Source organism: Rousettus aegyptiacus, unplaced genomic scaffold, assembly GCF_014176215.1.
Source record: "Rousettus aegyptiacus isolate mRouAeg1 unplaced genomic scaffold, mRouAeg1.p scaffold_m13_p_1, whole genome shotgun sequence".
Taxonomy (NCBI): Eukaryota; Metazoa; Chordata; class Mammalia; order Chiroptera; family Pteropodidae; genus Rousettus; species Rousettus aegyptiacus.
Window position 1 is genome coordinate 96477621 of NW_023416284.1, and position 17405 is coordinate 96495025.

General features: G+C 45.2%; 1 protein-coding gene across 7 annotated transcripts in view; it reads right to left on the bottom strand.

Annotated features, from left to right (window-relative positions):
- Positions 1-684: 684 nt before the first annotated feature.
- The window catches only part of KIF6 (kinesin family member 6), a 353330-nt gene continuing 336609 nt past the window's right edge, over positions 685-17405 (bottom strand). For all 7 annotated transcript variants that reach the window (XM_036217598.1, XM_036217600.1, XM_016154315.2 and 4 more), the window contains 3 exons: positions 17160-17249; positions 15460-15566; positions 685-3161 (listed from right to left, as the gene is read on the bottom strand). In XM_036217598.1, coding sequence (XP_036073491.1) covers positions 3151-3161; positions 15460-15566; positions 17160-17249 — 208 coding nt within the window. In that variant the 3' untranslated portion in view covers positions 685-3150. The remainder of the gene's footprint in view (positions 3162-15459; positions 15567-17159; positions 17250-17405) is intronic.

Consider the following 17405-nt stretch of genomic DNA (forward strand, 5'->3'; position numbering starts at 1 on the left):
TATCCACTTACTTCTTTCGGGTTGTTCCCACCCCCCTCCCCCTGGGTGATTTTCTCACATGTATGTGCTTATCAGCAGTTAGCTGAAGACTCAAGAGTACCCTCTGCAGATCTCCAGAGAGCGCTCGTGCGCACTCTCTCTCTCTCCCTGCACCCCCCTCCCGCCCCGCCTCTGTCATCTCTGTCTCTCTCTGCAGCCCACTCACCTCTTAAGCCAATTTAAGCCACCTTGGCTTCCCAGAACTCTCCAGCTTCATTTCCTCAACTCAAGGAAACCACTAGGTGCCACCTGGCTTCCTTCCCCTCATTGAACTGCAGCCTGAACACTGCAGGTACGAAGCTGGGGGTAATCACAGGGCTCATTTCATTTATTTCTCTTCTTTTGGGTATCAATGTCCTCTACTGCCTTTAATCCAATATTTGAAAACCATTCTTTTATATAGATATTGTTTAGTTTTAGGTTGTTTAAAGCAGGAGGGTAAATCAGGTCTCCATTTCTCTAACATGGCCATAAGTGGCCGTCGCACTTTTTCATATTCAGCATTTTCTCAAGTGCCTTTCAACAGGTGGTATGGTGGAACAGAATCAACTCTGAGAAATTCTGGGTCTAGTCATGTACTGTCTCTGAGTTTTAGCTATTGCTACAATTAATGCTTCATAACAAACCACCTCAAATCTCAGTGGCTTATGACCGCAAGCATTTATTCTCATGATGATGGGTCTTTGGGTCAGCCAGGGTTCAGTTGATCTGGACTGGGTTTGATGGGAATTTCTTCCAGAATCCAAGTCTGCTGGGCTTGGCTCCAGGTTGCAGGCGAGGCTCAACTCTTCTCTATTTTTTGGGACAGAAGTGAAGGGGCAGCAGTTCTCCAGGGCACGTTCTTCTCATGGCAGGTCACTGGAGTGCAAGAGGCAAGCCCAACCATGCAAGTACATTTCAAGCTTCTGTTTGCATCATGTTTGCTAACATCCCATTGACCAAAGCAAGTCATAGGGCCAAGTTCAAACCTAAGGGGTAGGGAAGTGTACTTTGCCCACATGAGGCTGTGGCAGTGCTTTGGATGTATAACTCTATTATGAGGGGTGAAGAATTAAGACTAGTTACACAATCTACCACAGTTTCTTTATCTTCTTTCTAAAAATCCCTTTTTGGAAGAGCTGAGCAAGCCCCATTCCAAGATCCCCTCCCCCTATCACTTCCTGTCAAGGGAATGGCAGAGCCAACTGAATTCTAGTAGGGGCCAGGCTGGAGTCACTGGCCAGGCTGCTTTCCAGAAGACATTGTGGAAAGCTGCACATTTTAGGCTGGAGTGAACTCAGATTCTCTGGACCTTCGTGGCTTCACTGAACCCAGGTGGATTGCTAGAGTCTTTTCAAAGCATTTCATCCATTCCTCCCATTTGCAGAAGCCAATGATGTGTCTAGCTTCCATTGGGAGGGGGCTTTTGTAGGGGAGGATCCCTCCCCAGTTGCTGCACATACTTTGCATATGACCCTCTCAGCAGGACACCACTGTCCTAAGTTGCCAACTCTTTGTTTTTCTCCCTTCTTCATTTCCTCTTTTGCCCTAGTGATAGCTCTAGGAGGTAGGTTCACACCCTTCATGGGACTGCACCACACATCTCTGTCAATAAATTATTTGGATCCAGGAGATACTTCTCAGCAGGAGAGCTAAAGTCAATTGACTCTAACCAGCTCTAGGAGGCTGTTGGCACTAATATGTGCCAGGTACGCTGAGACCGTTTCTGAGGAACAATGGCCAACTCCATGCCATCTTCAGGACTCCTGAGAGAATGTGTGTGTTTATTTACATGTGTGCCTCATGGACTCTTGGGGAGGCTTCTAGAATCTTGTAGGGGCCTTCTTTGGTTTTCCTCAGGTTCTACAGACTTTATTGAGGACTTACTATGTACCATAGAACTGTGGAGGCCAGAAGTGAACCAGAGACTGGCCCTTGCCCTGATGGGCCTCTGCTTCAGTTTTCTAATTATGCAAACCAGAGTGTGCAGTAGAAGAGCTCTAAGGGCTTGTCTAGCTTTGAAATTTGAAGATCTATCTTCTCTTGCATGATCCTTTTACCCAGTTCTGAGAGGGGAGGGGGGAAATAAGCCAAATATATTGTATTTTCTCTCTGCTCTCTCTCCAGGATGGCAAGGTACCATATCTATAGGACAGAGATAACAGGAGCAGGGGACAAGCACTTTTATTTAGTAAGTTCATTTCCAGGTGTCAGTCCTCTTCCCCTGCCTTAAATCCTCATCCTCAACTATGGCTGGCTTGGAAGCTTACTGCCACCACCCAGATACAGGTAGCATTTCTCCGAGGGCCTCCTGAGGGCTGGCTCCCCCTCGGCTGCATCTGCATTATGGAGCCTGGGCCTGGAGTGCTGGAAGGCTCACTAAGATGAGACCCCCAGCAGCTATGTTTTCCTGGTGGGAATGAGGAGTACTGGCTCTAATCCTACAGAGCCCAAAGTGGCTGGGTGAGAGTGTGAAGCCGAAGGTGCCCACACTGCAGAGCTCCTAGGAGCCATCACTGTTCTATGGGTGCTGTGATGTCCTTAGGCACTGCAGGGTGGGTGGCTCCCTAGAGACACAGCTCATTCAGGCACTGCCTACTGGCCATCTGAGTATGAGGGTGATGGCGGAGAGTTTGTTCCCAGAGATTGAGACTGGCTGTTAAGATGCCTTGTATTCCACTGCAATGCCTTTGGCTCTGACCTATTTCCTAGCCTGCCCCAGCCATTCCTGGGCTTCTAAACCAGGGGATAGGGCAGGGGAGTGGCTGATAAATGGCTAAAAATAACTGATTATTATATCCCCCCATTCTACCAGTATGAGCATCCTCTGATACTACATTATGATGATACTATTTCATAATCTCAAAGGTTTATCATTATTTATGAGAAACACCACTGCAAGAGTGAGCAAAAGCCCCTGTCCTGCCCCTAGCTCCAGCACTCACAGCAAAGGTGGCCCTGGCCTCACTGACAGCGTCCAGGACACCATTCCTAAAGAAATATAATCCCCTCCATTGAAATCAAAGTCACGAGTTGCTTCCAGCAGCCTACAGATCACTTCTGAAGCCAGGGTGTGTGAGAGGCACTTTCATCTGTACTCTGTTCTTTCTGCCACAATGCACGGCTGGACACTTACTGGAAACCTGAAAGGAGACAGATGTTATTGGTTAGGCTGTATGTGGGTTACTGACTTCTCCTGGGATTGAAGGGTGAGGGGAGGAGGCTGTAGGCCATTCTCCCTGGGCCTCAGACAGTGAACCTCTCAGTGCCCTGACCCCCAGGAGCTGCATTTACTCCCCAAACTCTGTATGAAGCTTCCTTTTTTGTTCTTTGCAAAAGTTTCATCTCCCTGAGCCAGAAACAGCACTCATTCTCTAATCGCATGGTTTTCACTGACACTCCTACTTCCTTCTCTGAGAGAGTCTCTCCTTTCTTTTTGCTTCAGATATTCACTATATTCCAGGATGGCTCCTTCTGATCACGTGGCTCCATCTTGTCACCTCCCATGGCTGAGCATGGAGAAGGGTTCTCTGGATTAAGAACAAGGACCCCTGAGTTCTAGTCATGATGGTCCCCAACCTATGGTATGATTTTGGGCAAATCATTTTAGTTCTCTGGGCCTCACTTTTCTCATTTCCTAATCTCTGGAGCAGGTGAGGTACCTGGAAAAAGTAAGGTAGCTAGCATGGTTCCTGGCTTCTCAAAGTGTGGTCCATGGATCAGCAGCATTGGCACCTGCAGGGAGCTTGTTAAGAAATGCAGAATCTTGGGCCTCATCCAGACTCACTGGACCAGAATCTTCAGTTCAACAAAACCCCTAGATCAACTGGCTCATTAGAGTACGAAGAGAACTGGTATGAGTGACATGTAGTTAATCTGCTTATAGTTTGGCTATCACAATAATAGCAAAAAGAAATTTCTGAAGATTCTTGGGCAGAGTAATGAACACAGTGTTTAAAAAAGAAACTGCAGCAGGCAGAGAGATTGACGGGTGAGGCAGCTGCAGCCATTTGGGTGTGGCCGTGGGTACCTGGCCATAGGTGGGGAGCGTGAGTGTGGTCTGCTTGACATTGTGGAGGAAGAATTAGTAATTCTCTGCAGCGTATTGAATATGGGCGATAACAAGAAGGAAGGGGTTGAAAACAATTCAAGACTGTGAGCCTTTGGTCCTTCAGATCTAATTCTGTATGCAAGGCCCTAGGCTAGCCTTACTGTTCCTGGAGATGGTCCTTATTTTTAGGACATTCTTGGCTGTCCTAATTGAACCCTGGAACAGGAAGGAAGACCAGCAGGCTTACCAGAACATGTGAAGCTGATGTGTTTCACTTACTGTGGACCCATGGTTCTCAGCTCAGCTGCCCACTGGAAACCTCTGGGGAGCTTTTGGAAATCCTGATTCCCAGGCCACTCCCAGGGCAGATTAATCAGAATCTCTGCAGTGGGCCTAGGTGATTCTGATGAACATTCAGGGCTGAGACCCATTGCTTTCATCTCTCTGTTCCATGGACTGGCAAAGACAGGTACTGGAAACCACCAGCCATGTAGCTGCTGACCAAGTCATTGGTCTGATGTTCCCTCTGCATCACTTATTGACAAGCAGACTGGGTCAGAATTAGTTACTGCTGCCAGTTGTAATGAGCATGGTGTCTGAGCCAGCTCCCACTCTAGGACTGTTACTAACCCTCAGAGACACTCGTGTGCAAAGATGAGTGGGGGTGAGGTGGGGCAGAGAGGAAATGCTGCTGACCCAGGCCTGGAATGCTTGATATGCCAAGACACAGTTCCTCACATATACAGTCCTCAATCCCAAACAAAAGTCGCTGTTTCTAGTGTATTCTTTACTTTATGAATCCCAGTTAAGTGATGGAGCTGTCAGTCTATATTGGTGTTTTCTGATTGTTGATTCCCAGAATGGAGGGTACTGCTATAGATAAACCATTAAAAAAAAAAATCAGGTATAGTCAAGATGGAGGGGTAGGTAAATGCTGTGCTTGTCTCCTCCCATGACCTCATTAAGATTACAACTAAAATTATACAACAATCAACCTGGAGAACCACCTAAAGACTAGCTGAATGTAACAGCTATAACTAAGGATATTAAGAAGAGGCCACATCGATACTGGTAGGAGGGGTAAAGTTGCAAAACGCGCTGGCCCTGTACCTGTGAATGGCGTTTGAGCATTGGGAGGGATGTCTTGGCTTCAGAGGTTCCCCTGGAGGAGCGAGGGTCCCCAGCCCCACACTGGGGCTCCCCAGTCCAAGGTTCCTGTGCTGGGAAGGGGAGTCCCACAAAATCTGGCTGTAAAAATCAGTGGAAATTCTGACCATTCAAGTGAATGGAAGGCTGGTGGAAACCCAGATAGACCCTTAAAAGCCCCATGCATAGACTCATATGTGCACAGGCAGTCACCCTGGGTTCTGGCAGAGGGACAACAGCTTAGGAGGCACCAGAGACATACGGGAAAGGACTGAGTTGTATGGCTTCAGGGTGAGGACTGGAGGGACAGCTACCATTACCCTTACAATGAGCCCTCTCCTCCTGTGCAGCCTGAAAGCAGGTGCCATCTTGCCTGTGTTGAGTCCTCCCCCAACATGGCCAAATCTGAGTCTACATTTGGCCTGGTGAAATTCACTTGCTCCACCTCAGGGATCCCCTGGTACCCTACCTCACCTAGTCCTCTTGGAAGGAGACTCTTTGGACAGCGATTGGCAGGCCTTGGCTTGTGCACCTCTGGGGACAGTTTGGGTGGTGAGTGATCAGCCACCACCTGAACTGCAGTGTTTCCTGAACAAATCCTGGGGGTCTGTGGGCCATAGACAGTGGCAGCTGGCCTCAATGTATCTGAGACTTTGGCGAATGGCCACAGGCTCAGTGCTGGCACCAAACCTGGGTGTGCACTAACCTGGGGAGTGCTGTTCACCCCACCCTGGTGACTTCCGGGGACCTCGCCTCACCCAACTTGCATACAACTCAGAACTCTTTTAGTTGCCAAGCCTTGCAGGCAGCTGGAAGATGGCTTCAGATCTTGGGGTTCCCTGGACCCTTCACTGAGCTGCTCCAGACCTGGTGCTGGTGGCAGCTAGTCTCGGTTCACCACATGGCCTCCCCTATGTACCTCAGGTCCAGCAGGGTTAATAACCACCAAAGATTGCTTTGTATCTCCTACCAGGCAGCCATGGGTAGTCACAAGCAGTGGCTGACCTTGGCCCACATGGAAGCCTCTCCCAAGGGGCCCCAGAACTGACACACTTGGAGGCTGTGTCACAACAGAGTACCACCTAAATAGCCCCACAAGTGCCATACTCGAAGTACGGTCTCAACAGGCACATGATCCTGCTGGGGTGAATCCTACTTTGTGGGGTCAGCCACCACACAACAGCTCATACCCTGTGGCCAATCCTGACAGCCAGTCAGCCTGAGAGTTGATTCCACCCACTGACATGCAATCAAAGCTTAACTATAACAGGAGAGCACACACAACCCACGCAAGGGACACACCTGGAGCATCAAGCATAGGTGACCAGGGAGACTGAGTCATGGGGCAACACAGAATACCTACTACATAAAGAGGCCACTTGGCCAAGACTGGAAGATGCAGCAAATCTACGAAATGAACACAGAGAGGCAGCCAAAGTGAAAAAAACAAAAAACATGTCCCAAATGAAAGAATAGGGATAAACTCCAGAAAAATAATTAAATGAGATGTAGGCAAGCAACCTACCAGATGCAGAGTTCAAATCACTGGTTATAAGGATGGTCAATGACCTTAGGGGAAGAATAGGTGATCTCAGTGAGAACTTCAATAAAGAGACAGTAAGCATAAAAAAGACATAGAAACTGTGAAAAAGAACCAGTCAGAAATGAAGAACACAATAATTGAAATGAAAACTACACTAGAAGGAATCAACAGATTAGATGAAGCAGAAGATCAAATACTGATTTGGAAGACAAGGTAGTAGAAAACACCCAATTAGAACAGCAAAAAGAAAAAAAAAGTAAGGAAAGTTTAAGGGACCTCTGGGTCAACATCAAGTGCAACAACATTCACATCATAGGGGTACCAGAAGGAGAAGAGAGAGAGAGCAAGTGATAGAGAGTCCATTTGAAGAAATAACGACAGAAAACTTCCCTAACCTGGCAAAGAAAATATAGATCTAAGTCCAGGAAGTGCAGAGAGTCCCAAACAAGATGAACCCAAATAGGCCTACACCAAGACATATCCTAATTAAAATGCCAAAGGTTAAAGACAATTAGAGAATCCTAAAAGCAGCAAGAAAAAGGTAGGTAGTTACTTACAAGGGAGCTCCCATAAAACTGTCAGCTGTTTTCTTAACAGAAAATTTGAAGGCCAGAAGTAATTGGCACAAAATACTCAAAGTGATAAAAAGCAAGGACCTACAACAAAGACTACTCCACCAGCAAAGCAATCAATTAAAATGGAAAGTGAGATAAAGAGCTTCCCAGATAATTCATCACCATAAGGCAAGTGTTCTAAGAAATGTTGAAGGGACTTCTTTAGAAGGAAAAGGGGGAAAACCTTAAAAATATGAATAATAAAATGACAATAACTATGTACCTACCCATAATCACTTTAAATGTAAAGGGATTAAATACTCCAATCAAAAGACATAGAGTAGCTGAATGGATAAGAAAAAAAGGCCCATGTATATGTTATCTATAAGAGACCTACTTCAGATCAAAAGACACACACAGACTAAAAGTAAAGGGATGGAAAAAGATGTTTCATACAAATGGAAATGGAAAAAAAAGAGCTAAGGTAGCAATACTTATATGAGACAAAATGAACTTTAAAACAAGTCTATATACTAAGAGACATGGTCATTACATAATGATAAAGGGATCAATCCAACAAGAGAACATAATCCTAGTAAACATTTATGCACCCAACATAGGAGGTCCTAAATATATAAAGCAAATATTGACTGACTTAAAGAAAGAGATTGACAGTAATACAGTCATAGTAGGGGATTTTAACACTCCATTGACACCAATGGATACAGATCTTTCAGACAGAAAATCAACAAGGAAACAGTGACCTTAAATGACACACTAGACCAGATGAATTTAATTGGTATTTTTAGAGCATTTCACCCCAAAGCAGCAGAATATACATTCTTAAATGCACATGAAACATTTTCCAAGATAGACCACATTTTAGGACATAAAAGAAGTCTCAATAAATTTAGAAGAATGAAATCATACCAAGCATCTTCTCCCACCATAATGGTATGAAGCAAGAAAAAAACTGAAAAACATACAAACACATGGAGGTCAAATAACATGCTATTAAACAATGAATGGGTTAACAATGAGATCAAGGAAGAAATCAAAAGATACCTTGAGACAAATGAAAATGAAAACACAACTCAAAATCTATGGGACACAGCGAAAGCAATCCTAAGAGAGAAATTTATAGCAATATGAGCCTACCTCAAAAAACAAGAAAAACTTCAAAAAAAATCTAACCTTATATTTAAAGGAACTAGAAAAGTAACAGCAAACAAAGCTCAAAGCAAGGAGGAAGAAGGAAATAATAAAGACCAGAGTGGAAACAAATAAAGTCTAAAAAAGAAAAAATACAAAAATCAATGAAACCAAGAGCTGTTTTTTTAAAAAAAGATAAACAAAATTGATAAACCTTTAACGAGACTCATGAAAAAAAGAAAGTGGGCCCAAACAAATAAAATCAGCGATGAAAGAGAAGTAACATCTTACACCACAGAAAGGATTGTATGAAAATACTGTGAGCGATTGTATGCCAAAAACTGGACAATTTGGAAGTTATGGATAAATTCCTAGAAACGTACAATCTTCCAAGACTGAATTAAGAATAAATGGAAAATCTGAACAGACTGATAACTACAAACAAAATCAAATCAGTAATCAAAAACTCCCAACAAACAAAAGTTCTGGGCTGGATCGCTTCACAGGTGAATTTTACCAAACATTCAAAGAATTAATACCTGGCCTTCTCAAACTATTTCAAAAAATTGAAGAGGAAGAAAAGCTCCCAAGCTTATTTTATGAGGCCATCATTACCATGATTCCAAAACCAGACAAAGACATTACAAACAAAGAAAATTACAGGCGATATCCCTGTTGAACATGGATAAAAAATCCTCAACAAAATATTAGCAAACTAAATTCAGCAATACGTTAAAACAATCATACATCATGATCAAGTGGGATTTATTCCTGGGATGCAAGTTTGGTTCAATATCCTCAACTCAATTACATTAACAAATTGAAAAATAAAAATCATATGATCGAAGAAGTGTTTGACAAAATCTGGTATTCATTTATGAAAAACTCTCTCAGCGAAGTGGAAATAGTGGGAACATAACTCAACATAATAAAGGCTATATATGACAAACCCATAGCTAACATCATACTCAATAGGGAAAAGCTAAAAGCGTTTTTCTTAAGGTCAGGAACAAGGTGAGGATGTCCACATTCACCATTTTTATTCAATGTAGTATTGGAAGTCCTAGCCACAGCAAGCAGACAAAAAAAAAAAAAAAAAAAAAGGAAGAAAGAAATAAAAGTCATTAAAGTTGGAAAGGAAAAAGTAAAACTGTCATTTGCAGATGACATGATACTATATAGAGAGGATCCAAAAGAGTTTACCCTAAAACTATTAGAACAGAGAAATAAAGTCAGTAAAGTAGCAGAATATAAAATTAATATTCACAAATCGATTACATTTTTATACACCAATAACAAACTATTAAAAAGAGAAATTTGGAAAACAATCCTATTTACAATTGCATCAAAAACAACAAAATACCTAGGAATAAATTTAACTAAGGAGGTGAAAAACCTGTACTCAGAAAATTATAAATCATTGAAAAAAAAATCTGAAGAAGATACAAATAATTGGAAGCAGTTACCATGCTCATGGATAGGAAGAATTAACATCTTTAAGATATCCATACAACCCAAAGCAATCATAGATTCAATGCAATCTCTATCAAAATACAGAGAACATACAGATGCTCACTGTCACTAATGATCAGAGAAAAACAAATTAAAACCACAATGAGATATCACCTCATATCTGTCAGAATGACTATCATCAGTAAATCAAAAAACAAGTGTTGGTGAAGATATGGAAAAAGGGGAACCCTCGTGTACTGTTGGCGGGATTGTAAATTGGCGTAGTCACTATAGAAAACAGTTTGGAGGCTCCTCAAAAAATTGAAAATAGAACTACCTATGACCCAGCAATTGCACTTCTGGGTATTTATTCAAAGAAAACCAAAACAATAGTTTGGAAAAATAAATGCACCCCTATGTTCATTGCAGGGCTATTTACAGTAGCCAAGATATGGAAACAACCTAAGTGTCTATCAATAGACAATTTGATAAAGAAGAGGTGATACATATACAATGGAATATTACTCAGCCATCAAAATTGAATGCAATGACATGGATGGATCTAGAGGGTATTATGCTAAGTGAAATAAGTCAGACAGAGAACGACAAACCCCATTTGATCTCGCTTATATGCGAAACCTGAAGAACAAAATGAATAAACAAAATGAACAAAGACTCATGGATGCAGAGAACAAATGGTGATTGCTAGATAGAAGGGGGATTGGGAGTTGGGTGAAAAAGGTAAAGGAATTAAGAAGTATAAATTGGTAGTTACAAAATGTTCACGGGAATGTGAAGTATAGCATAGGAAATATAGTCAATAATATTGCAATAACCGTGTATAGTGCTAGATGGGTACTGGACTGATTGGGGGAACCGCTTTGTAAATTATATAAATGTCTAATCACTATGTTGTACACCTGAAACTAATATAAAATAATATTGAATGTTGATTGTAATTGAAAGCTAAAAAAATAAAACTTAAAAAATGTCACACTGTACCATGTTGGGCCAGTTCTCACCAGAGGCCAGCTACCCCACTAACAGCTCCCTGGTGCTTGGCAGTTTATGAGGGACTTTTATGGACATTATCTCAGGAGAGTCTGACCCCTGGGCAAAGATGGCATCTGGGAGGCTGGAGGAGGTGGGCTGCCCAAGTTCACACAGAGCAGAGACAGCTCTTATATTTAGGTCTCTTCCCTCCCAGTTTCATATTCCATCCATTTCACTGGGAAGATTCCTGAACAAAGGAGAGAGCTGGAGGGTCTCTCAGAGTGGGGGTGGTGGGGGTGGGGGTGACGGGGCTTTGAGGCACTCAGGCACAGCCTCTCCCTGGTACCAGCTGGGGAAGGGGTAGCTGTGGTCATGGGCGTCACACCAAGGCTCCTGTCCAAATGGAAAAATTTCCAAACTCAGGGATTATGGAAGATTAAGGAAACGAAAACACTCTAGAACGGAGTTAACCTTATTTTCTCAGATTTTAAAGCCATCCTTGGCAGTTAGGAACAGGATTTGACACCATGAATGACTAACGTTCCTTGTGGGGATATATACCTGCCCACAGGTGCCCTTGGTAGGGATTTAAACGTTCCACAGCTTTCCCAGGAAGTCTAAATCAAGTAGATTCACGCGGTCTGAGAGCCAGTGGGAGGCTTATGTTAAATGACCCTCTCTGGGCTCTTGCTCCCAGGCTGATAGTCACACGTTCCCCATAAGGAGCACTCATGAAGAAGCCCAGTCAGCCAGCCTAATTAAGAGCAGAGGGAGCCCAGGGGAGAGGGAAGTGTTTGCTTTGGCTGGGGAAGGTGCCTGGGCCCTGGCCTGTGTGTTTGCCTGACAAGGAGGCCTGATAAGTAAGTGGGGTGTGCAGAAAGTGCTGCATGGCAGGACCTGGGCCATCTGCCACACGTCCAGAGAGGCTGTACCTGCTGGCCTTGCAGCCCCGACCTGGCTGGAGAGGGACCCTTCGTCATCCTGTCTTCAGCTTCCTTTGCAGTCACTATGAACCCAAGATCATTTTTATTCTCTTAAGAATAAAAATCGAACCCTTGAACTTTTGTTTGCTTTGATGAATTACTTCCAGACTGCTGTTTGTTTGGAGAACAAAACTCCCCAGCTGCGGGGAGGGTGGAAGCCAAGAGACCAACACAAGACAGTGGAGTGGCTTTTCAAGACTGCGGCCCAGTTGAGAGAGCGCAGAAAACCTGGGTTATCTTGGCTCTGCCATTTGCTCTCTGGGCAAGCTATTTAACCTCTGTGTGCATGTTTCCTTACCTGTCAAACAGGGGATCATACTCTTGGCTGTGTATACCTTACAGGAGTGTTGAGAGCATCAGATGGAATAATATCAATGAAAAAAAAAGTATAAATGGTAATATGCCGTACACATTTTAATAAAAGTGGCCGAGCTTTCTGTACCATCTGGGCACGGTATTAGCAGGAAGATGCCATTTTGACGCAGACCTTGGGTTAACGCCTCATCTCTTCTGAGAGGGTTGGATGAAAAAGTCTCTATTATGTGCACGAAAGCTGAGTCAACAATAACTTTAAAATATTGCTCACCTGTAGACCTCTTGATGGGAAAAATGACAGTTGACTTTTATGACTTTGTCCCAGGAGAAGAGGCTGCCCTGCTCCAAAAGCCAACTTAGCTCTTCACTTACATCCAAGGCACCACCCCCTGTACCTCCTAAGAGAATTTTCTCCTGCAATTTTGGTCCTCTTTTTCACATCATCGATTGCCTTCGTTCTACTGGAGATTCCTTTCAGGATGTCTTCATAACCATTTAAAACAAAAGCTAGCCCCCCTGTCCTGCTGCCAGTATCCTGCTTCCCTCTAGCTCCACCCTCATTTCTCTGCTGCTCTTCACAGCTGGACTCCCCAGAACAGTTGTCTCTACACACTCTCTCTGCTTTCTGTCCTCTTCTTCTTTCCTCAACACCTGCAACCAACGGGGCTTTCATCCTTTCGGTCCCCTGCTAAAAGGATACTTGTCCTGGGCCTCCACGGCTCAACCTCTCAGCAGCACTGGACTCCACTGGCCCATCTCCCCTTGGAACACAGTCTCCTGTAGACCTGCCTGAGGCCACACTCACTCGCTGGCCCTGCTCTGGCCCTGGCCGAGTCTCCTCAGCATCTTTGGATGGATCGTCCAGCCTGCTCTACATGTCACAGCACCCCAGGGGTCTGTTGTCAGCAACCGGAATAACTCTATTTTCTCTCTTCAAAGGGGATTTTATCAGGGCCATGGCTTTACGCACCATGCAGACCTCATGCTGAGCCTACTCACCTAGGATCTCACATGGCACCTGAAACTCTGAATGGACCAACCAGAACTCTTATGTCCTCCAGCTCCTTCCCTTTCATGTTCACTTCTCCCTGCCTTTCTCATTTCTGGAAATGGCGCCACCATCCTGTTAACTACTCAGATCAGAAGCCCAGGAGCCCTCTTGGCTCTCCTGTCTCCTTCACAGCTCATGTCCAATCAGCTGGTTAGTCCAGGCTGCCCTCACCCCTTGCCTGAACCCTCCCAGGAGCCTGATAACAGTGCTCCCCCTGGTCCTCTATAACAGTGTTCCCCAACTTTTTTGGTACCAGGGGCCTGTGCTTCTATGAGAATATAATGCCTGATGATCTGAGGTGGAGCTGAGGTGGTGATGCTAGCGCTGGGGAGCAGTTGTAAACACAGATGAAGCTTCGCTTGCTCCCTTGCCAGCCACTCAACTCCCGCTGTGTGGCCCGGTTCCTAACAGGCTATGGATGGGTACTGGTCCACAGCCTGGCGTTCGGGGAGCCCTGTTCCATAACCTACACAACATACAATGGCCAGAGTGAGCTTTCCAAAGCGCCAATCAGATCACAACCTGCCATGGTTTAGATTCTGCACTGAGTTCCCACTATACCTGAAATAGAAGCCAAGCCCCTTACACAAGACCCATGTGATCCAGCCCCTGCTCCTTTACTCAGCCTTCTAGACACTCTGGCCTCCTCCCCACCCCGTGACCAAGCAAAGCTCCTTCCCTTCAGGGCTGTTCACTTTCTGCTTTTTGTGCTTGGAACACTCACTCACAGAATACTGCAGGGCTGCCATTCTCATTGTTAAACTATCAGTTTAAACTTCTCTTCAGGAAGGCCCTCTCTCTCCTTTCCCAGTTAAACACAGTCTTCCCTGTTGCTCTCTACGACATTACATATTTGTTATTTCATAGCACTCATCAGCATTTCAAATGATCTTATGTATTTGTTGATTTGTTTTCATTGTCTATCTCCTTTCTCCTCCCAGGATGTCAATGGCTAGGCTCTGTCATGTTCACTGTTATAGCGTTAGCACTGGCACAGTGCCTGGCATGCAGAAGGACCCCAGTAAATACAGAGTCTATTAACTGTGTAGAATTGTTCAGTGTCCAACACGCATCATTAGAGTATTTTGGGCATGGTTGGGGCCTTGAAGGTCCCCAAATCTGAATTTAATTTTTTCTTTTTTCTTTTTCTTTTTTTAGACAAGGAAACTGAGGATAAGAGAAGGCAAGTTATGTGGTCAGGGTGTCACAGCAGGCTGGAGGCAGAGTCAGCCTATCTCAGGTCTCAGGAAAGACCTGACGATTGTGCTAATGTTGCTAATCCTAGTAGTGAAGAGAGGACTATAATTAGGGTGCCTTCCCAGTGAGGGAGCCTGTTTTCTACTGCTCACTATTACATGGTGAAGGCCTCCTTTACCTGTGGGGCTCCATCCATGGGCAAACCTCCTGCTGTATAAACTGCAGAGTTGGTCGTGAAGCTGAGTGTAGGCCTCTCAGGGCAGGTGTCAGTCATTATAGGGTTTAATTGGCCTCTATTTGATTGAGGTTCCCCATTGACATGGGAAAGCAATGCGGAGCTGCCTAGCAGCCCTTGAATCATTGGGATGAGGCTAAGACTAAACAGCAGGCTTGGGTGAGGGGCCCTTGGGCTCGTCCCTATGGGCAGAAGAGAAGGCCTGTCTATAGCAAGCAAGGTCAGCCATGAAGGCCAGGAAGGGCCTTCTCTTTCTCTTCCTGTTGTCTGACACACCACACATATTGCTTTTGTAACTTACGTTGTCCTTAGGCCTGAGTCTTTAAGTGGTTTTTATATCTACAAGTCAGTATTAAAAACTACACTCCAACAGGAGAGTGATATTTCTAGCCAGGTAGTCAGTAAGTTAACAAACCATCACTCAGCCACCTCCTGTTTAGAGAGGGCTGAGCAAAGGAGAGCTGGCTTTGGGGACAGAGAACAAAGGGAGCTGAAGATCTGGAAGAGGAAGAGAAGCTTTGCCAAGCAGGATAGGAGCATCTGGGCTGGCCTCCCTGTTGGGCCTGGGTTTCTGACGCTGCCTCTTGAGGCTTTCTCCAGGAAGGAGCAGAGGTCAGACACATGTGAAGTGACTGAAAGGCCAGTCCTGTGGCTTTGGGAACATGCAGGAAGCTTCCTACTTTCTTCTTGCTTCACTGCAAACCTTCCCCCTCACCTCCCCCAAGTGTGGGTGAGCAGAGTGGGGTGACCTGGGGGAAGGTGCACTTACATTTCTTCTGAAGAATGTTCTGTCTAGCCTTGATGAATGCCAGAATGTCGGAGTCTGTCTGGCTGTCCCCGGTGAGAGGGATGGATGACGCTGGTCTCTTAGGGATGCTGGAGACAACCACAAGTCACACTTTACTACACCTTATGCTTGGACTCAGCGCTTACCTTTCCAAAGTGCTTTTCCATTTCCAGTGGCCTGACCTCACCCAGGAAGCTGTGGGAATGAATTTGCCTCCTCCTCCCTTCCTTCACCTTCTCTGTGCACCAGCCACAACAATTCTTTACAGAAAAATTGGTCGTGTCCGCCTCTGGCTTTAACCTGTAAGTGGCTTCTCATCACTCTTGAAATGAAATCCAAACTCTATTGCTGTGTGATCTAATCCCTGTGCAGTCGTGTCCCTCACTACTCTCAGGCCACTCTGCCCTTCTCTCTGTTACTCCAATTCACCAAGTTCTTTCTGGCCTCAGGCCCTTTGCTTCAGCTGTTTTCTTACCCTGGACTGCTGTCCCCTTTAGAACTTTACATGTCTTGATGTGCTTTCTTCTACCACCTTCTCCACTGCTTCCCCACCACCCTCTTTTCCCTTGCACCTCCAACTTACCTAAACTAAGTCCAATTGACCTGGGCCTGTCTCTTTCGGCACCCAATTTAGATGTCACATCCTTTAGGACGTCTTCCCAGTGCATCCCTGTACCCTACCACAGCTTAGCTAGTTGCTCCTGAGGCAGAGACAACTATTTTCCCATCTCTCCTTAAAAACAGAACCATAACATTTAGCTTAGTTACCAAAGCTAAAAAAACCTACATTTCCCAGCCTCCTTTGCAGCTCTGTATGACCAGGTGACCAGATTCTGGCCAACGAGATTTGTAAGAAGTGTGGGATTTCCAGGAAATCTTCTTAAAAAGGGAGGGATATATGTGACCTTCTCCCTCCTCTCTTTCCATCCAACTCTTATATGTAAAACCCACCCTTAAGAAGATTCAGAGCAGAGTACTCTCCTGGCTTTGCCAAGATTCTATCCTCACACCAGTCCCTCAACACAGCAAGTGACAGTAGCCATTCTCTTAGAAAGCAGTGAGGGTTATATGTGAGTGTTGTTCGTCATCACAAGTAACCTTTTATGCCAGCATCCCCATTGCAACTCAGTGAGCAGTGCTAGAGCAGTGTTACCACAAGGAGGGGAGAGGCATGGTAGAATTCTCCCTTGGACGCTTTGGGAGAAGAGCAGTGTCTGCCAGGTGAAAAAGTTCACCCAGGCCTTCTAGTCAGAGGGCACAAAGAGCAGGCCCTGGAGAGAGGCCCGATTCACTTATTCAACCTGGAGTGAAGGACTCTTAGGGCTGAGGCCAGGCTTGTCATCTATGTGTCCTTCCCTGCCTGGGGACCCTGAGGTGGGGCTATGTTGGAACTACCCCTGGGCCAGTTCTTCTTTCCTTTAGTTGTCTCAGGTACATCCATTCACAAGGAGATGTGAAGCAACTCTGCCCGCACAGGGCCCCAGGGCCCCTGGCAGAAAATTCTCTCGCTCTGGGAGTTGGCATCTGCAAGAGATTCCAGGGGATTGCAAAGTACAAGGGCAGAAGCCCTATCTGTGTGGCCGCCGGACAAAGGCTCCACAGGTTGTGGGGGAAGCAGACTGGCAGATTTCAGCCCACTTTTCTCTGACTGTCACAGACATCAGAGGGATAAGACCACAGACCTGTTGTCCAGGGAGTCACTGGTGCTGTTCTGCTCCTGGCTGTACGTGACGGGGCAAGGTGAGGGCAGGATTTTCCTGGCATTCGCATCACTGTAAAAACCAAACCCACAAAGGAAAATGTATGGGAGGTTTACAGAAGAGAAATTCAGGGTCTATATTTAAGAGCTGTATGGACTGAATATTTGTGTCACTCCCAAATCCAAATGTTGAAACCCTAACTCCCAATATGATGGTGTTTGGAGGCAC